The sequence below is a fragment of the Podarcis raffonei genome, chromosome 4, assembly GCF_027172205.1.
Source record: "Podarcis raffonei isolate rPodRaf1 chromosome 4, rPodRaf1.pri, whole genome shotgun sequence".
In the NCBI taxonomy this organism is placed as follows: Eukaryota; Metazoa; Chordata; class Lepidosauria; order Squamata; family Lacertidae; genus Podarcis; species Podarcis raffonei.
The window spans coordinates 94,630,444-94,651,524 of record NC_070605.1 but is presented as its reverse complement, the minus strand read 5'-3'; the positions used below and the strand labels follow the sequence as shown (position 1 = coordinate 94,651,524).

The 21,081-nt window shown below is 44.3% G+C and overlaps 1 protein-coding gene across 2 annotated transcripts in view; it reads right to left on the bottom strand.

Moving 5' to 3' along the window:
* The window catches only part of GPC6 (glypican 6), a 794,510-nt gene extending 791,321 nt beyond the window's left edge, over nucleotides 1-3,189 (bottom strand). For both annotated transcript variants that reach the window (XM_053384565.1, XM_053384566.1), the window contains exon 1: nucleotides 3,002-3,189. In XM_053384565.1, the coding sequence (XP_053240540.1) occupies nucleotides 3,002-3,164 (163 nt within the window). In that variant the 5' untranslated portion in view covers nucleotides 3,165-3,189. The remainder of the gene's footprint in view (nucleotides 1-3,001) is intronic.
* Between the last annotated feature and the right edge of the window lie 17,892 nt (nucleotides 3,190-21,081).

Genomic DNA, 21,081 nt, shown 5'->3' with positions numbered 1-21,081 from the left:
AAAATGCCATGGTCCTATCAGTAACATCAATGCAACACAAACACTGTTCTAGTTTATGCCTGTTCCCAGACCACAAGCGGTACAAATCTGCCTCCACTTTAAAGAAGACAGATTAGAAAGAGATGAAAAGTCCAAGAGCGATGTGGTTGCATTTGCCCTCTGATTACTTCCATGGTGCTCTAAGTGATGGCTAGATGTGGTTTGGGTGAAGGTTACCAGATGTCCCTGTTTCCAGGGGACAGTCCCCAAATATACAGCTTTCTCAGCATTCACATGTAGATAGCAAACAATAAGTGTCCTCGGATTCATTGGAAAAAACTGGTAACCTTAGTTTGGGTGGATTGTTCAGTTATATATGACAACAGCTGATCCATGTCCTGTTAAGAAGACCAGCACTGTATATAACCACATGCTCCATCCTAAATACATGGAAGGCTGTAGGTCAGGGATCGTGAACACCCAGTAGCTTGCGTTACCAATGACCAGCAATGATGGACATCCTAGTCCAACAGCATATGGAAGCAACCACAATGTAATAATAATCAAGAGACAAAAATAAATTAGGGGTCACCCTAGCAGTGGTAGAGAATGATGAAGCAGCAGGCTCACAGTTTGCACTGGCCAGAACATTAGGTAGGGGAGAGCAAGGAAAAATGCTGGCACAGCAAAGGGACTCAGATTGCACCCATTGCCACACTCAAAACAACCCATTTCAAGGGATGGGTTTTCCCTGGCAACAACCATCAGTAGATTCCGGGAACCAGATGACTTTCAAAGGGTATATTCCCCCATCTGTTTTGGCTCTTGAAAGCGATGGTTTTCATTTAACCTTACCCAATTTTTTAGTCCCTTTGCCATAGCTTGAGCCAACGGCGTCAAAACCAGTACCACATACTGAGCCCTGAAGTGCAGAGCAGCACACAGTTGCAGTCACTCACAAAGTTGGGGCTGTGGACAATGTGGAACTTCGCAAAAGTGCAGCTTCCATAGGCTGGAACAAGCCACGTGAATCACCCCTAATCTAAGAACAAGACTATCCATTTTCTAATAAATGAATAAGGAGTGCAAATGAGTGGTGTGTGCACTTGTGACTTTTCTGGCAAACACCATTCATAACCATGCACCCATTTCAATAAATGTATTATCAAATGTAAAATCTCGTTATGGACGTCTAATGTTAAAACAGAGCTTTAGAGCCAAGCCAGATGTAACGTTAATCACATGGATGTAATTGAGAGACATATTTCATTAAAAAAATAAAACGTCCATGGCTTGGGGCAGTCCTGAGTATCTTAATGCCAAGACTACAGTAAATAGAAGGGGAAGTTTAGCCCTTTGTCCCCTTCTGTAGTCCTGCCAAATCATACATCACTTCTGAGATGCTGCTACCTACATTGGAAGTGAAGGCTACACACACACGTGTGTGTGTGTGTGGTCCTAACACTGTTCAGGCCCCCTACAGCTGCTATTTAATTCCTCTTTTTAAAAACCTGCATGTTAATTGCAATCAAGCAGGTAACATCCCATCTAACTTGGCCCCAGAAATACATGCACAGAAAGCCAATGGGGAAATAAAATGGCCCACTGGCAGACAACTCTACCAGGGTCACCTCAAACCGAAACAGCTAACCTAGTTGGCAACCACGCAGGCCTCAGATTCACTTTAATCCCAGAGGTTAATCGGCATGTTTTCGGAAGCGGCTGGCTGTGTTGCTCTGAAGATGTATGAATGCACCCCCGCAAACGGCCAACTATCAATATTAATTGCATCACTTAAGTCTAAGAAGGGAGCAATCAGATTGAAACGTGACATCTTTGAGTCTATGGTATCCTCTATGCGGACGACTTAATTCAGTCCTGGAAACTGCAGATGGTTTAATTCAGTGTTGGAAAGTGACAGGCAGCAAGTTTCAGTCAGGTAGGCTGCAGCAGCTGTTCCTTCTTCTTTCAGTCCTTTGCTCACACCCACCACAGGTCCTTCCTCCCCCTTTCTTTTCTTAATCACCGATTCATTCTTTGCACACTGAGTTCTGAAGATACAGCAGTGATAAGAGGACAGCAAGAAGCACAGAAATAGGCTTGAGAGAAAACCTGACATACCATTACTGTGAAAAGGGGATGGGATAACTAATCATCCGTAGCAACACAGAAGGTTAGTTGGATTTGAAGGTGGACCTTCAGAGGAGATCTTCATGGTAACTCACACCCCTAATCTTTTCATTTCCCCCAGATAGTTTTAAGTCTACGGTTGTTTTATTTCCCTTTTTTCCCAGGTGAAGCAATGCTTTTACAGGTGCTCCACTGGAGAGGGGTAAGCAGATTCTTGAGCGAGGCAGAGCACACCCTACTGGCAATGACAACTGTCACGACCCCTTAATAAAGCCGGCCAGGTGCAAAGTAAAAGGGGGCACCCGCTCCCATGCACACACAGATAAAAGACACAAGTTGGGGTCATTCTCTTTCTGTAGTATGTGGCAGACTGCTGTGCCACAAGCAGGAAGGCCCGCTCTTTTAATGAAAGAGGCAACAGGCAGCCTCACTTGCACCATCTAAAAGGGACTAGAAACTTGCGTTCCACTGTGCAATTCCCTGAAGGCAACTTAGAACTTGAAAAGAGCGGGGAGGGCAGCCTTCCCTCTGTTCTTGTCACATCTCCCTCCAGGCGAAAAAAGTGAACATCTTGCCAAATATCTCCGTCTCTTCTCTGCGCGCGCCCCCCTTCCCCAACTCGTTCTTCCCCCTGTTGGTCTCTTTGGAAATCTAAAACGGATTCTCTATTCACTGCACAATGAGGCAATTCATCGCCTAAGCAGCAGTAGAGTGGAAAAGGCACTGCTCTCTTTCCCTGGGAGGCGAAAGGAGAAGGGAGAGGGAGCGAGAGGGAGATATCCAGGCAAAGCGAGCGTTTCACCGGGGGTGGTTGGGGAAGGGGGGGGGAGAGGAACGAAGGCAGCCCCATGGCTACGCGAGTGCCGAGATTTCCCCTTGCCCAGGTGCTTACCTGCGATCTCCTGATAGGGGATGTTGAGCAGGCTGAATCCTTTGGCTTTGTACGCCTCCCTCACCTCGCCGCAGCTCCGCGCTTTCGCGTCCGCCGCTCCGGCGCGCAGCGACAGCAGCAGCCCCAGCAGCGCCCCGAGCAGCGCCCCGATCCAAGGAACCATGGTGCCCAAAAAAGGGGGTAAGAACAGACCAAAAAGAAAGAAAAGAAACACCCCTCTTCTTTCACCCCCGCCTCCCCCCTCCAACCCCCAAAAAGAGAGCCCCTCGCCAAATCCACTTGGAAAGATAAATCCCACGGAAGAGCCTTCTACCAGAGCCCCGAGTCCTGCGCAGCCGTGCGCGCCTCGACAGAGCGCACCCCCGCGGGGGAAAGAGCAACCGGGAGCCCCCCTCCCGTCGCCGCCAAACTTTGCGAAGCCGGCTGGGAAGGCGAAGGAGGAGGGCGCACCCGAGGCAGGCGAGGCAAGGCGGCAGCCGCCCGCCCCTTCTCTCGTCTCTCCGCCTCCTTCTCCTCCTCCCTTCTTCCTTCCTCGGCGGGTCCCGTTAAAGTCCGGCCCGGCTCAACGCCGCTGGTGGTGGGGCGCGCTGATCCTCGGCGCCCGGGAGCGCAGAAAGCCCGGAGGTGCGGCGCGGAGGATGGAGATGGCGAAGCAGCCGCTGGCTTGGCTTTACGCACGGGGAGGAGGAGAGCCTGGAGAGGGTGGCTTGGCTTGGCTGTTGGGCGCTGCGCTGCTGGTGCTGCTGAGAGGCGGACATCCAGGAAAGGAGAGCCGCTGCGCCGCGCAGCCTGCCTAGAACAGCAGCAGCAGCAGCAACAACCGCCTCCTGGTAGAACAGGCGGCCGCGGCAGCCTAGCAGGGAACCGGCAGGAGCGCACGCGGGGCAGGCGGGCGAGCGGCCGAGGAACGTGCTCCACATTGCAGCGGCGGCTTGCCGGTGAGGAGGAGCGCGAAGGAAAACCCGGGATGGACTCCGAGTCGTGTCCCCCCCGCCCGCCCGCCGACCAACGCTGCCCGCTCCCAAATGAAAAGAACGCCCCGCTCTCTCCAGAGGGGAGGAACCCCACAACGCACGTTTTCGCTCAGAGCACCCCCCAATTTATTCATGCGGAAACGGGGGGGCCTCACGCGCGGAAAGGATGGGGGTCCCTTAACCTCCCCTCCCCAAGTTAAGAACACACATTTCCCCTTACTTTTTAGGAGGGGAAAAGTGAGTCTTATAGAGCAAAAAATACGGTATATTCAATTCTGCCTAGACTAAGCCTCCTGATGTAAATTGTGCTCTAGGAGGCTTAGTTTGGTCAGAATAGAGTATTCTGGTAAATGTGCCACCATAGCCTCTAGAGGGCCATGGAAATTTGTGTCCAAGTTTTTAGACTCATCTACCCACGTACTATCTGAAACCAAAGGGGAGCATTGGTTGCCAGATATGAAATAAATTGACATTATTTTCAGTTCTCCTACCCCACTAACAGGGTTCAGCTTTAATATTTGTATAGAAAAGTGAAATTCAGCAGACCCAGTTTGTCAGCCTCCCTCCGCCCAAAAAAGAAAGAAAGAAAAGAAATTGCTGAAAAGGTATTGCTGAACATCAGCAGAGGGACATTTTGCCTACTTTAAGATGCTGTCAATGTCCCTGTGAATATGACTCACAGTGTTGTGGAGAAGCATAACTTTCACATTCCAAATGCTTTCTGGAGCAGGCGGCAATGCACCTCAGGGTGGTCTCTTTACAGAGACATAGCCCCTCCCTCATTGGCCACTGGGCCAGGACTGACTACTTTTATATGACTGGAGAAGTCTTAGCCTTCCTTGCCGCAGCCTCCTTGATGCAACGTAGCATGTTACTTTGATTCTTAGGAGTAAATGGCAACTTTATGGCCGTACTCCGAGCCAACACTGGGCTGTTTGCTAAACCTATTCCATGCCCTGGCAACCAGAGTAATTAGGAAGTCAGTCTGGTGCACATAAAAGTTCATTACTGAGACCATGGGAAAGAGGTTGAGCCTACAGTTAAAAAAAGAAAAAAAGGAGGGAGCTCATAAAAAGCTGTCCCCTATTTGAAGGAAGCTCAGAAAAGGTGCATAGATAGTTGTTTTGGGACTACAGCTCACATCATCCCTAGCTACAGGGACCAGTGTTCAGGGGTGATGGGAGTTGTTGTCCAAAAACAGCTGAAGACCCAAGTTTGGGAAACTCCCATCTACACAGACTGGCAGTAGCTCTGCAGGCTTCCAGATCAGAGTCTGTTCCAACCTTATAGGGATTGAACCTGGTATCATCTGCATGCAAAGCAGTCCCTTTGCTACTGTGCTACAGCTCTTCCCCAAAGGAAGGGGGTGGGTGAGAAATCTGGAGCCTTGAAACATTTTCTGTGGCCATATCTATGAAGAATGACTGACGCATATTAAACACAGAAAGGTTATGTCAAAAGCTGTGTGGGTAGGATGAGCAATCGGGAACAGCATTTGCTAGGTTTCTTCTTGAGGGACACTTTTTTTTTGGAAAATGGAAAGAACTCTGTACTTGGACTGAAATAGAAATTACTTGCTGAGGATTCTATATGAGGCTGCTGCAGTTTCTCACAGTGACTGAAATAGGAACATAGAAAGGCACCTTGTACCAAATGAGACCATGGATCCTTCCACTTTGGTGTTGTCCAAACTGACCTGCAGTGGCTCAATAGGGTTTCAGCTGGGGTTTTCTCAGCTCTGCCCAGAGACATTTTCTGGGGCACAGGGGGCAGGTGGGTTTGGGGGACTTCCTGGTCTGGAATGGGGTTACTGTGTCCCTGAAGGAGCAGGTGCGCAGGCTGGGAGTCATTTTGGACTCACAACTGTTCATGGAGGTAAAGTCAGTTCCGTCTGGTATGCCTGCTGAGACCCTACCTGCCTGCACATTGTCTCACCAGAATAGCACATGCCCTGGTTTTCTCCTGCTTGGGCTACTACAATGCATTTTATGTGGGGCTATCTTTGAAGGTGACTCAGAAACTATAACTAATCCCGAATGCGGCAGCTAGACTGGTGACTGGGAGTGGCCGCCGGGACCATACTACACTGGTCCTCAAGGATCTTCACTGGCTCCCAGTATGTTTCTGAGCACAATTCAAAGGCCTCAATGGCCTCAGCCCAGTATACCTGAAGGAATGTTTCCACTCCCAGACACTGAGGTCCAGTGCCGAGGGCCTTCTGGCGGTTCCCTCACTGCAATAAGTGAGGTTGCAGGGAACCAGGTAGAGAGCCTTCTCAGTAGTGGTGCCCCATGGCACATCCTCCTATCAGGTGTCAAGGAGATAAACAACTATACAACTTTTAGAAGACATCTGAAGGCAGCCCTGTACCAGGAAGCTTTTAATGGTTGTTGTTATATTATGTTTATATATGTGTTGGAAGCCACCCAGAGTGGCTGGGGCAACCCAGCCAGATGGGTGGAGTATAAATAATAAAATTATCATCATCTTCATTACAGATTGAGCCTGGCACCTTCTGCAGGCAAGACAGATGCTCCAGCACTGAGCCATGACTCTTCCCCAAAGGAAGGAGGAGATGGAAGCTGGAGCCTTGAAACTTTTGCATGCAAAGCAAATCATCTGGAAATGCTCGCTGTCTTCCTGGGAGTCAACATTTTGGAAACAAAACCCAGGGCCCACGTGAAAGAAGGATTATTGGGGAGCAAAAGGCCTGCCAATGCAAACAATCCAAGCAAGGGATTTTGGGCAAATAGCCACCTGCATTGTAGGGGAGGAGGTGGGTTGGCATTTTGCCTCCTGGCAAAGCAGAGACCCACACTTGGAATAAAAGGGGGGGGGAGAGCAGTCAGGGAGGTGCTGAGCACCTGCTCTGGCATCTTTTCCTGATCCCCTACAGAGAATTGCCTCATGCATTCAGAAGGAGTCGAGAACGGTTAGCGCAAAGCCTCAGTCGAGATGTAGCTGAGCATTTGTGCACTCTCTGTATCCCTTTGCTGCCTGAAAAAAAAGTGGCAGCCATCACAGGTTCTTCCTGTCCTCATTTTCTAAGATATATTACCAGGAACAATCACGCAGAGTTGCACAAAGCAGAGTTTCAAATTGCCCTGTGAGTTTATAGCGAGTTTCTTTATTTGTCCATTTTAAAAAGCTCCCCTGATGTGGATTGAGCAATAGCAGCAGCATGGGCAAAGGAAATGGTAATGCGTGCTTGCAATGAACAGCTGAGACAATATGTTTTCCATTAAGCAGAGTTAAGTATGACAAGGGAGGTCGGGTCTGGCACTGGAAGCTGGCAGAGTCAAACACTTGCGGAGGATCCTGCCCTGATGTGTCACCCACTAGCAAGAGATGCGGGGATGGAGGCGAAAGTTGTTGAGATTCGTATTTCTATGTGAACCTTTCCAATTTGAATTTCCCAGAACAACACACAAGACGAATCACAGCTCTCGGTCAAAATTCACACGTCTCCGAATTTCGCCATGCAGTTCTCCAACCAGGTAATATGTACAAGAATGTGTATATTATAGGTAAGTGTGCCTACAAATGCATATGCTGGAGCAAATAGCACATAAAATGCATTATATTTGGGGAAATTGCTTGCAAAAATGTGTTCATTAGATAACGTTCACACTAAGATGCAGATGAGTTTTTATGCTATTGTTATACTATGTATTGCTTTCTGCTATATTCTCTGTTTTATTGGATTTGTATCTAGCCATTTCATTTCATTTTAAATAATTAAAGGAAGAAGAAGAGTGCAGCTGAATTGAACTAAAGGTTTTGTCTGGCGTCATAATATACACAGTGGTACCTTAATTCGTTCTGGAGGTCCTTTCTTAACCTAAAACTGTTCTTAACCTGAGGTACCACTTTAGCAAATGGGGCCTCCCGCTGCTGCCACACCGCCACCATGCTATTTCTTTTCTCATCTTGAAGCAAAGTTCTTAACCTGAGGTACTATTTCTGGGTTAGCAGAGTTTGTAACCTGAAGTGTCTGTAACCTGAAGCTTCTGTAACCCGAGGTACCATTGTAGTCCTGAGCAAGTAACTTACATTTTTCTTTCCATTCTCCTAAAAGTGTCTCTCAAGAAGAAACTTAGCAAATGCTATTTCTGATTGCTCATCCTGCCCACATAGCATTTGACATAACCTTTCTGTGTTTAATATTCATCAATCATTCTTAATATGCCTACAGAAAATGAGTTGAAATCTAGTTCTAAGGAACTTAGGAAATGTAAACCATGAATATTATTGAAGGAATAATGGAAGAAAGTAGCAGGACGTCAACTAAATGGGGATTTGTATGAAAATGTAGTCGCAGCTGTCCATACATTTAAAGCCTGGATAGCTCAGTTGGTTAGAGCAAGGTACAGTGGTACCTCGGGTTACATACGCTTCAGGTTACAGGCTCTGCTAACCCAGAAATAGTACCTCAGGTTAAGAACTATGCTTCAGGATGAGAACAGAAATCGTGCTTCGGCGGCACAGCGGCAGCAGGAGGCCTCATTAGCTAAAGTGGTGCTTCAGGTTAAGAACAGTTTCAGGTTAAGAACAGACCTCCGGAACAAATTAAGTACTTAACCCGAGGTACCACTGTACTAATAATGCCAACATTGTAAGTTCGATCCCTGCATATTCCTGTATTGCAGGGGGTTGGACTAGATGACCCCCAGGGTCCCCTCCAACTCTACAGTTCTGTGATTTAAAGGAACCCTAAAGAATCATGAGAACTGTAATTTACCCCTCACATAGCTACTATTCCCAGCACCCTTAACAAAATTCAGTTCCCAAGATTCTTGGGAGTGCTCTAAATATATGGTTTGTATTCCACCTCCCTATCCTTTGCCACCCAAATATTTTAAGAGGTTTCCTACTGCCTACCCCCATGTCATGTCTCCTCTCAGGATTCTCGTTCTATCCAGGGTTGGTGCCAGAAGTCATCAGGGAGGTGCTGTAATTAAGCCTGTAATCCTGTGCACATTTTAGCATTTGTCCACCGACAGCTTTCCGGGTCATGTGGCCTGCATCACCAAACTGCCTCTGGCGCTATGGGACACCGTGACAGAAACCAGAGTGCCTGGAAATGCATGGAAACGCAAGGGACGTGGGTGGCGCTGTGGTCTAGACCACTGAGCTTCTTGAGCTTGCCGATCAGTAGGTTGGTGGTTCAAATCCTCACAATGAGGTGAGCTCCCGTTGCTCTGTCCCAGCTCCTGTCAACCTAGCAGGTCGAAAGCACACCAGCACAAGTAGATAAATAGGTACTGCTGCAGCGGGAAGGTAAACTTCTGAGTAAACATGTCTATGTTTAGGGTTGTGCTATAAAAGGTTCATAGACCCAATGAGAGCACTTTTGCCATTGTGTTTGCTTGGTCCCAGCCTCCCAACCGTGCTCCTGACTGGCCATACCACACAGTTATGGGGCAGTTATGGGTCACTCCCAACTCTCCTGAAAGAAAGCAAAAAGCTATGTCATTCCCTTTTAGTCCTTTAACCTCCCCTTTGAAAGTTAAGCCCACAATTCAATGGTCTTCAAAATGTTTGCAAGGGCTTTGTAGTCCACACTGGTAATTTCTGTATGTATATCACCATCAGAAACACCAAAGAAGTTATAGCAACATTACTCAACAGAACATTTAATATGCCAGCCACCCTTGATAGACAAGCTGATTTGCATTGCTTTTGAGCTAGAACAATGTCGAACTAAAAAGTGAATCAATTTAAGGCAATTTACCATTATGTCTTGTTCACACATTCCATTAAAGCTTTAATCTTTCTGACAATTAGAAAACCCATAGTGTGCGACTACATCCCAATTTGGACATCAGATGTACACAAAAATATTTTCCAAGAAGTAATACGGTTTTAAAATGATAACTGATTGGCAATGTGTTTAAAAGTATATGGAGCTTCTTTTTCTCCTTTGCAAAAGATCATCAAAGGGCTAAATATATTTTGTAAATTACTGCTGTAATGATTCCATTTACAAAAGGATATAATTTGCTATCTTAGTTTCACAATGAATGGAAACCTAATGAATCATGCAGGCTTTAGCGTTCAAAAGAAATATGGGGAATCTGAGACCAAATAGGAACATTAATTTTGACAATGAGTGAATCTTGTTAGATCCCCCTTTTATTTTGTTAGTAGGTCAGTGTTTCCCCAACTTGGGTCTCCAGCTGTTTTTGGACTACAATTCCCATCATCCCTAGCTAGCAGGACCAGTGGTCCAAAAACAGCTGGAGGCCCAAGTTTGGGAAACACTGTTTTATGTCAATCATTCATGCTCCCAAATGAAAGTTGTGCCACTGCAATCTCAGACCTACAACCAGCCAGCGTGGTGTAGTGGTTAAGAGCAGTGGACTCGTAATCTGGTGAACCAGGTTCACTTCCCCGCTCCTCCACATGCAGCTGCTGAGTGACCTTGGGCTAGTCACACTTCTCTGAAGTCTCTCAGCCCCACTCACCTCACAGAGTGTTTATTGTGGGGGAGGAAGGGAAAGGAGAATGTTAGCCACTTTGAGACTCCTTAGAGGTAAAGGGACCCCTGACCATTAGGTCCAGTCATGGCCGACTCTGGGGTTGCGGTGCTCATCTCTCTTTATTGGCCGAGGGAGCCGGCGTACAGCTTCCGGGTCATGTGACCAGCATGACTAAGCTGCTTCTAGCGAACCAGAGCAGCACACGGAAACACCGTTTACCTTCCCGCCTATTTATCTACTTGCACTTTGACGTGCTTTCGAACTGCTAGGTTGGCAGGAGCAGGGACCAAGCAATGGGAGCTCACCCCATCATGGGGATACGAGCCGCTGAGCTTCTGATCGGCAAGTCCTAGGCTCTGTAATTTAACCTACAGCGCCACCCGTGTCCCTTTGAGACTCCTTAGGGTAGTGATAAAGCGGGATATCAAATCCAAACTCCTCCTCCTCCTCCTCTTTTTCTTCTGCAGCTGGCATTGTAAAGTTGCTGTGCTCTGGATGTTTCTTGGATTTTAACTCAACAATAGATGCCTCATGCAGATTGTGGACTTGTCTAAGGAAAGCTAGATTTCTTGATATAACAAATTTGTACTAAAAGTGAGACGATGTCTCCAAGCTAACTATATAAATGCCAGAGAGATGGAGCAGGTTAGCTGAAACAAAACTTATCTCTCGGGCTTAAAACAAGAGGATCAGGAGGGGGAGCTCTGTCACAACTGACAAGCCTAGTTTATAATCAGATTGTTTCATTTTACCAGCCCTCTCCAATCCCAGCGCTTTGGAGGAGGGAGTAACACTGCAAGAGAAAAACTAAGGTTAAGGAAGGTGCCAGGAGAGCAAGGGGAGAGAAAGAGTTGCATTGTGACTGTCAAGAGATAATATTTTTGCCTGGAGAGCAAATCGCCGTTAGTTCTTCACACCTCAGATTCAACTTTGAATGGATCTCACACAAAAGCTGCCGAATCTATTTGTCTGCATTTGTTCAGATCACTTGGCAGAATATCTAGTATATAGTTTGGGATCTTGTCTAGAAATACAGAACACTGCTTTCAAATTTGCTGCTTTGTCAGTTTTTTGTTTTATTTTTAGCTACAGCTGTTGGTGATTGTTCCTGGGTTTTTTTTACATAAAACATATATGCAGTATCACTGAGCTATAGTATCTCCCCAATATTTTGTTGCTTGAACTTCCTCCTTTTTTTCTTTGGATACTTCCATCTTCATGAGCACAGAGACAGCATGCTTAGAATTCTCATCTGCAAAAGCAGATAAGCTGATATTGTGATTCATATCCAAATCAATGCTGTATATCGCCTGTGTATTCTTATCAACATTTAGCTTAGGTTCCCTTCATGTTTCCTATTCAAATTGCAAGTCTGCTGCCTATTCAAAACGAGTATGACTATGCACAAGGAGAAGATAATTAAATGTATTTGCAGTTTCCCAACTCTATTTTTTGGAAGAATCTTGTATTTTCCCCACTTTTTTATTTCATTTTTAAAAATTGATTCATTTAATTTTCTTTATAACCGGCTTTATTCCTAAGGCTCTGAGTGACTTACATTAAATATTTTAAAATAATACAAATTATTCTAAAGTGAAGGACATTCATCAAGTTAAAATGATTAAAGTTTATAAAGTGTAAAGGGACCCCTGACCATTAGGTCCAGTCGTGGCCAACTCTGGGGTTGCAGTGCTCATCTCGCTTTATTGGCCGAGGGAGCCGGTGTACAGCTTACGGGTCATGTGGCCAGCATGACTAAGCTGCTTCTGGAGAACCAGAGCAGCACACGGAAACGCCATTTACCTTCCCGCCAGAGTGGTACCTATTGATCTACTTGCACTTTGATGTGTTTTTGAACTGCTAGTTGGCAGGAGCAGGGACCGAGCAACAGGAGCTCACCCCGTCACGGGGATTCGAACTGCCGACCTTCTGATTGGCAAGTCCTAGGCTCTGTGGTTTAACCCACAGTGTCACCCGTGTCCTGATCCATGTATACAATGCACTTTTTATGCCAATAAAGGGGATAGATAGATGATAGATAGATGATAGATGGATAGATGATAGATGATAGATAGATAGATGATAGATAGATAGATAGATAGATAGATGATAGATAGATAGATAGATGATAGATAGATAGATAGATAGATAGATAGATAGATAGATAGATAGATGAAAGATATAGATAGATGATAGATGATAGGTGATAGATGATAGATGATAGATAGATAGATGATAGATAGATAGATAGATGATAGATAGATAGATAGATAGATGATAGATGATAGATAGATAGATAGATAGATAGATGATAGATAAAGGTAAAGGGACCCCTGACCATTAGTCCAGTTGTGAACGACTTTGGGGTTGCGGCGCTCATCCCACTTTATTGGCCTAGAGAGCCAGCGTACAGCTTCCGGGTCATGTGGCCAGCTTCTTCTGGTTAACCAGAGCAGTGCACGGAAACGCAGTTTACCTTCTGGCTGGAGCGGTACCTATTTTTCTACTTGTACTTCATGCTTTTGAACTGCTAGGTTGGCAGGAGCAGGGACCGAGCAACGGGAGCTCATAGATTGTAATTCTGTGAGAGGTAAACTACAGTGCCCAGAATTCTTTGAGGGGAGAAATATGCTTTGAATGTGCTTTATAGTATGTAACAGAAGGTTGATGAACCCTGCCGCACCAACATCTGAACAGAATCTAATAGCAGAATCAGCAGTATTCGTCATAATTCCCTCTATTGCTGATGTTCAGGCTGTGAGTACCATTGTTACTGATAGCAACAAATTATCTTAAACTTGAACAAGGGAATGTGGAGGCAGAGAGAAATGACACAGTTATGCAACCCATGAGCCAAGGAGATAAGTAACTATACAACCTATAGAAAATGTATGAAGGCAGCCATGTATGGGGAGGTTTTTTAATGTTTAATGTTTTATTATGTTTTTAGATATGCTGTAAGCCGCCCAGAGTGGCTAGGGAAACCTAGACAGATGGGTGGGGTATTATTATTATTATTATTATTATTATTATTATTATTATTATTATTGAATAGGACATCACTATTTTTATTGGATAAATGTTGGAGCGTATGGAATATCATCATTTTCAGCAGGACTTCTGCAGAGCTGGTAGCAAACGGCTTTGGACTGCATCTTCAGTTTAAAATATTATCCTTATTGAAAATGCTAGATATGAACAAAGTGATTAAAAACACGTACGCACACAAGAGAGATTTTCAATATACGGAACTGCGATTCAAGAACGCTTATCCAGAAATTAATACCTTGTCAGCCTATTCGCCCTATGAGCAAAAGGTAATTATTAGAAGTGCTGACTTCAGTTTTAGCAATAGAAACTTGGAAAATTATGGAGCCTTAAAGATGAATCTTGGGCCCATGTTTGCATAAAGGTAACAAGGGAAGATTCAAGGCTGCCTTACCAAGGCAATTGCAGGCTCTTTCTCTGCCCATGCCAGCTTTTTGACTCTTTTCCATAACGGTAGCCAAGACCAGAGTGTGCAATTCCTCCCTCTTCCCCCCCATTTGTATGGAAAAAGCGTAAGTGTTCCAGAGGGAATCCAAATTAATTATGCTTCCATTTTAGTTGTCTGCCAGCTCTGCACAAACTCAATAGCAGGGATTGATTCGCAAGTAAGACTGACCAGCTTCCACAAAGGTGCCTCGTAACATCTTTTTGCTGCCTGTTCTGCTGGCAGGAAAGCACACAGGACTCTGCACCAGTTGAACCCACAAGAAAATCCAATGGGGTGATTTGCCTGACATGTAAAATCAAGGTTAGCAAATCGCAGTTGCTGGTTTACTATAAAGCATTGTTTTGGAAATAACACATGCCTTCAAGAGCTGCATATTCCATTTCCCTTGTAAGTCAAAACAAGTAATACAAGTACAAATGTTATTTCTCATCCGGGAAATCTTTCACATTTGTTTCCCTCTCCCCATTTGTTAAAATGCTTATTTGCTCTTAAGATTAGTGGGCTCCCAGGTTGTACTGGAAAATTATTAATAAAAAGACAAAATCCCAATTCTCCCTTGTCCTGTCTGGCCAGATTCAGTTTTGTATGGCTGTTCTGCCTGTAGAATCATATTCCAGAATCATATTCATGTCTACCCTATGTAGTTTCACACAAAAATTTCCATGGAAAAAGCTGGAATGGCTTTGTGATGGCTTTTACATACTCCCATTGTTGCATGTAATGCCAGGTCCATGGAGAATGTCCATTCCATGCTAGCACCAGGCATTGCCAGCAATGGGTAGCACAATAACTCTAGTTATGTACTAACAGTAATACATTGCCATGCAACCCAATGTATTAGCATAAATAGTGCTGTGAAGCCCTATATTGGGCAAAAGATTCCTGCACTGCAGAAGTAGATGTCTCTTGTAGTCCCTTCCAACTATACAATTGAATGATTCTATTAATGATGACCAAGGTGTATCAGCTACACAGACCATATCCTTTGTTAGTCAAATGCTCTAGACCAGTGATGGACAAACTTGGCCCTCCAGCTGTTTTTGGACTACAATCCCCACCATCCCTAGCTAACAGGACCAGTGGTCAGGGATGATGGGAACTGTAGTCTCAAAACAGCTGGAGGGCCAAGTTTGGCCATCACTGGTCTAGGTGGATGCTCAATCTTGTTAATTTGCTTCGTTGCAGAATTTCTAATTTTTTCATTGTCCTAGACTGAAAGATTTTAGGCAGAAGGTACAGTGGTACCTCGGGTTACAAACGCTTCAGGTTACAGACGCTTCAGGTTACAGACTCCGCTAACCCAGAAATAGTACCTCGGGTTAAGAACTTTGCTTCAGGATGAGAACAGAAATTGTGCTTCAGCGGCGTGGCAGCAGCAGGAGGCCACATTAGCTAAAGTGGTGCTTCAGGTTAAGAACAGTTTCAGGTTAAGAACGGCCCTCCAGAACGAATTAAGTACTTAACCCGAGGTACCACTGTAACTGGAACTATCAACAGAACTGTACGGAACAACCTAACATTTACAGAGCAAAATATCCTCTTGAATTATATAGCACATGGAACCTTAAAAAAGGACAATACGAGTGGACTCTCCTTGCCCTTACCACAGCAAAAAGACTGATACTGATGAATTGGAAAAATAAAAATGTGACTCCCTTCTATGATTGGATTGACGATTTATACAAACTTGCAACTTGCATATAACAACTTGCATATAAATGCAGACTTGCAATAGACAAATTCAATGATATTTGGAATCCATTCTTATAAATACTGCAATAGGTTAAGATCTGGTGAGGTACAATAACAAATATGTAAAATATACAGTTTTGCATTCCCCCCTCCTCCCTTTATTTTCCCTTATACACAGGTTCTGTTTAACTTTCTCTTTCTCTCTCTTTTATTTAGATCTCACCATGTTTAGTGCACATATAATTATGTACTTTTTGAATTTTCAATAAAGATTTTTTTTAAAAAAATGTCTAATTTATTAGATTTCCCAAATGTTATTTGTCTGGACTCGCCCTATGGATCCAACTGGTGTTATGGATTCGGTTCTTGAATGAGTGCTAAGCTATTAGTCTCCATTTATATTCCACTTGCATAAATGCAAATGCCAAAAATCAACCTAAACATTACACAAATACCACAAGTCTCCAGAGATCTCTCCCTCCAAAAGAAACTAAATCTGGATTAGCACTGCCTCTGGAACATCTCACCACTTGCAGTAGTGTATGAGGCCATAATATCACTTCCCTTAGGAAGGAGACCTGTTAGTAAGAACTGTCAGTGATTGTGACCACGTGGAAATAAAATCAACTGCTCTTTATTTGCTGATTCTGTTGGTCCAGATTTGCTGTATTGTTATCACTTGCTGTTTTATGATGCGCTTTCATATTGCAACTTCTTGTTCTTATACTGCCTTGTGAAATCCCCAAGGGGAAATGCAGGTTTTAAAAAATATGGTAAATAAATGTTGTGGTCTAGAGAAAACACCAGACTGAGGCTAGTTCCCGCTTCTTCCCTCTGACAAAGGTTAACATGCTGACCAGACCTATTAACCTGCCTAGGAAATTATATTGATCTGAACTTTTTGAAGACTTGTGTAACCACACATAACAGAAGGTTCTCTTGAACAACTTACCTTACTTTCAGGTACTGGTTTCTCGATATTGCACAATAGCCCTGGCTTTACAATGGATTCTAAATCCACAGATGCCTATTGAAAATCCATTTCGGGGGGTTGCTATAAAAAAAGATGTTACCACTCTATAAATGAGCACTCTTGCTCCAATGAATTTAATGGACTAAAGACATCCGATTTGCCCTTATAAAAGCAGTGTTCATTTGTTCCTATTAAATTATACTAATGAACTAATTACTTTGGTGCTAATGATTTCATTAGCTTTCTCTTCCTTTGCTGAGCTAAGAGTTAGGTTTCCAGTATTACCCTATGGATCTGCTTGTAGCTGAGCATCAGTATCAAATTTGCCACCCAGATATCAAATTTCTCAGTACTCCCCATCACTCAAAGTTGTTTCCTATTTGCTGGGATGTTATCCATCTCAACCTGTACTTCTGAGATTCAAAAGACTACAAAGCCACTTCCGACCCTAGGGAGGAGGTGGTGTTGCGGGCTCCTGCCCCCTACACTCGTGCAAAGGCTGGCTCCCAGCCCAGCTCGATCTGGGGAATCCTCTGCCACGTCATCTCCCTGGCCAGCCAATCAGCTGGCTTGGGGGGTGTGGCTTGCCACATTTAAGGCAAGCGTGGCAGAGGAGCTTCCTCTTTGCCGCTGATCAGCTGGGGAATTTCCGACCCTCTAGGTTTTCCTTTGACCTTGCTATGGACTTCAATTGGTCGCCGTTAAGCGGCCTGGTAGGATTTTTTCTGGTAGGCAAATTGGTACCAGCCATTTGGTTTTTTCACCTACCTTGTAGCAAATCACCACAACTTTCCTGGTTTGGTGGTTAGGGGTGGTTGGGGTATTGTTATGTAGATGAATGGGGGGGAGGAGCGCCATCACCTCCTTTAAGGGTAGTTCGCAAAAGGACTCCGGGGGGGCGTGGCCCTGTCCGAAGCCTATGGAGGTCAGGGCCCAAGGCACGCCCCCGAGCGATGACCCCGGGGGAGAGCCTAGTTGATGTGCATCAGCAGGGCTCCCCCTGCTGGTGTTAACCCTTCCCGGCCTTCAGCCGGATGGTTGGTTAGATTAGGACCAATGCCTAAGCCAAAGTTGTGGCCAATTATTTTTTTTTAAATTATGTTTATTAAAATTTTCAAAAAAGAATACAAAGGAAAACAGAAAAGAGAAAAAGAAAAAAAGAAAAAAGAAGAGAAAAAGAAAAACAGCAGTTTAAAAAGTTTACCATAATTACATTCCATACCCAATTTCCTTGACTTCCCCACACCTGCCCTTCTTGTATTCCAATTCCAATTTTTAGCTCAGCAATTTTTATCCCCCCCACTTTACCTTATTTCCTCTAATTCAATTATCTTAAACAAATTTTAACTTCAAAACCTCTATCTTTATATTTCAAAACTTATTCTTAACATACTTTCCCTAAATTCCTCCATCAATTTAATTAACCTATTTAAACTTAAAAGTCCCAATCTTTATACACGAAACACTTATTTTTGATAATCTTTTGCTAAGGTCGGCCCCAAATCTCTCCCCAAATTCCCCATTTTTATGTTAGTGGCAAAAGCCAACTTAATTAAAACAGAATCATATTTTTACACCCTTTAAATTCCCGAAGCCCTCCCACCCCCTTTCCCGGTTTCAATCCCCAACCAAAGTCCATCAGTCCATCCAAAATCAGCCTGGCGATCTCACATCCGAGGCACTTAACCCTCTCTCAATTTTTCTCTGCCGGTTTTCTTGATAGTCCTTTATTTTAAATTCCGAATCTCGAAGAGGCTCTGTTCCAGTAAAATCCATATTTCTTCCAGCCAGACCTCCATATTTAACAATGGAGCCAAAATCTTGTTTCTTGCTTCTCATAAGTTCAAATGTCCCAAAGGCTCCAAACTCTGTACTGTCCATATTTATATTCCATATGTCTTCAGATCCCCATAAGAGGAGATCTCTCCAGATTCCATTCTTCACTTCCAGCCAAACTTTCATTGTCATGTTCTTATTTTCAATTGTTTCCAACTTAACAGGCCTCTGGCTTTCTTTAGCCATCTGCAACATCCCAGCGCCTCCTTCTTTCTCATATTCTTTAAATGGCATCTCAAATGACTCAGACTCTTTCTCCTGTTTGGCTATAAGGATTTTTGTATCAGCAACAACACTTCCCTGATCATCTGCAGGAGCTTGAATCATATCCTTTCCAGGTTCAGCAATTTTGTTTACTGTTCCCTTCATTGTTATTACACTCATAGTCAAAGCATTTGTCTGCTTCTGTAGATTTCCCAAAAGACGGAAGGTCTTTTCCAGTTCAGCCAGTATTTTTCCACTTACAGCCATTTTTGTAATGTCCTGAACCCCCTCTAGAGGGATTCTAGTTACTTAATGACAAATTAACCTTTTCTTCTTTGTTTTTAACAATTTGTTACCAAATTGTATCAGATGTAACCAGCAAAGACAGCAAAGACACAGTTCTCCTTTTTTTTCCAACTTTGACAGCTAATTTGACAGCTGTCAAAATCTATAAACCTCTTCCACAGGCTCTCTCCCCGATCGCTCCCGGGTTTTTGGGGAGGGGTAAATTCCGTTCTCTTATCCTCCAGCACAGTCACTTAAATTGGCCCAATATAAAGTTAATTGCACTTTTCCACAAAAAAAAAAGACATTCACACAACCTTAGTAATAAAATCCTTGCTTTACGATGTTTACAAGGCGGGCAGGTTGACTTCCTTTTTAGCACCTTACCCGATCTTGCCGAATTCCCAGAAATAATTTTCCCTTTTAAGTCCAATTACCGTGTTACTCACGGGTCGTTACTTTTGATCCAAAAGTTCAAAAGAAGAAGTTAACGCTCTCCGTCCATGGCATGCGGCTTCACTCAGCAGGGGAAGCAGTCGAACTCTCAGCACCACACCTCCCTCCGTCCCCCGTTCCGAAGCCTTTAAAAAGGTTTCTTTGCGGGTCGGGGGGGCGCGCAAATGGTGCCCACCGAGTCACCAGGTCCACAGGCTTCAGCGCCTGTGGTTTCTAAGGGTCCCCGCGTCGCCGCCGCGGCAGAACCCGACCCCTGTTGAGCAGATTCCCTCCGGAGCTCGGAGGGAATCCGCCATTAGACGATGGCGCCAACCCGGAAGTCAGTTGTGGCCAATTTTAGCCCATTAACCTTAATAATAGTATCTTGTATCTTTATTTCCACTGGGGGGAGGTGGGAACTCGCCACGCAATTCATTGCTATTGTTATGCATGAACTTTTTTCTTTATAATATATAACGCCACCAATAATTTAAAGAGATTTAAAGACTGAAATGTTGAACAAATCTTATAGGTTTACACACACCTTCTTCAACTTTACTTCTTTTTTTAAAAAAACAGTTCTGGCAATTTAAAATGCACCTGATGTCACAAAGGTGCTAGCCAATTGGTACCTTCAACACCTGCTTTCCCCCAGTTCAAAATCACAACAGTAGAAACTTGTAGAAGTTTCTTCTTTCTTTCAGAAATTCCCTTGGGAGAGAAAGAAAGCCTTTGTATAGAACCCAGTGAGGGTACTTTGAAGCCACTTTTAAAATGTTATGTCAGTCTTCAGCTTTAGTGAGGTTGACTGTGGACTTTTGCCATTGCAGAAAGAGTCTCTGGTCCGCTATTTGCTTTTCAATTACATCATGTCTGGAGTTATTAATTTCTGTTTGCATTAAAAGGCTAAACAGCTGGCATGTATTCTGTTGTTGTTGCTTTTTTTTTAAAAAAGTACTTATTTGCTTTCAACATTTTCCTTCTATTTTTTTTTTTTTGATTGAAATACAGTAGCAATTATTTAGTGGTCAGATGAGGAAACGAGGGGAACTTTGTGGGGCTTAAGGGCCCAACACACATTGCTAATCCAATCTCATGGCAAAACTGTATAGCCGTGAAGGAGCACTGATGAAGTAGAAATGGGCTGATAAAATCCTGGTGAGAATTAATCCACATCTGTAGGGAAAGGAGAGGCAAAGAGCTGTGGTGAGGGAAATGTCACAAGCCACTAGAGACATCATGCCCTCTTGCTGTTCCCTCTCTTCCTTGTCTCTATAGTCATTAGGACTTAGAATGTTGTGCATTCCATCAAATTCTTGAAAGTTCAAGCTTTCATTGGGACTATGAACTTCAGCCAACTTGGGCTGGTGCTTCTTGACATCTGCAGTCCTATTACCTACTCATTAGGTCAAAAAAAGGTAAAGGACCCCTGGATGTTTATGTCCAGTCAAAGACAACTATGAGGTTGTGGCACTCATCTTGCTTTCAGGCCAAGGGAGCCGGCATTTGTCCACAGACAGCTTTCTGGGCCATGCGGCCAGCATAACTAAATCGCTTCTGGCGCAACAGGACACCGTGACAGAAACCAGAGTTTGCCTTCCCGCCGCTGTGGCACCTATTTATCTACTTGCACTGGTGTGCTTTTGAACTGCTAGGTTGGCAGGAGCTGAGATGGAGCAACAAGAGCTCACCCCGTCATGGGG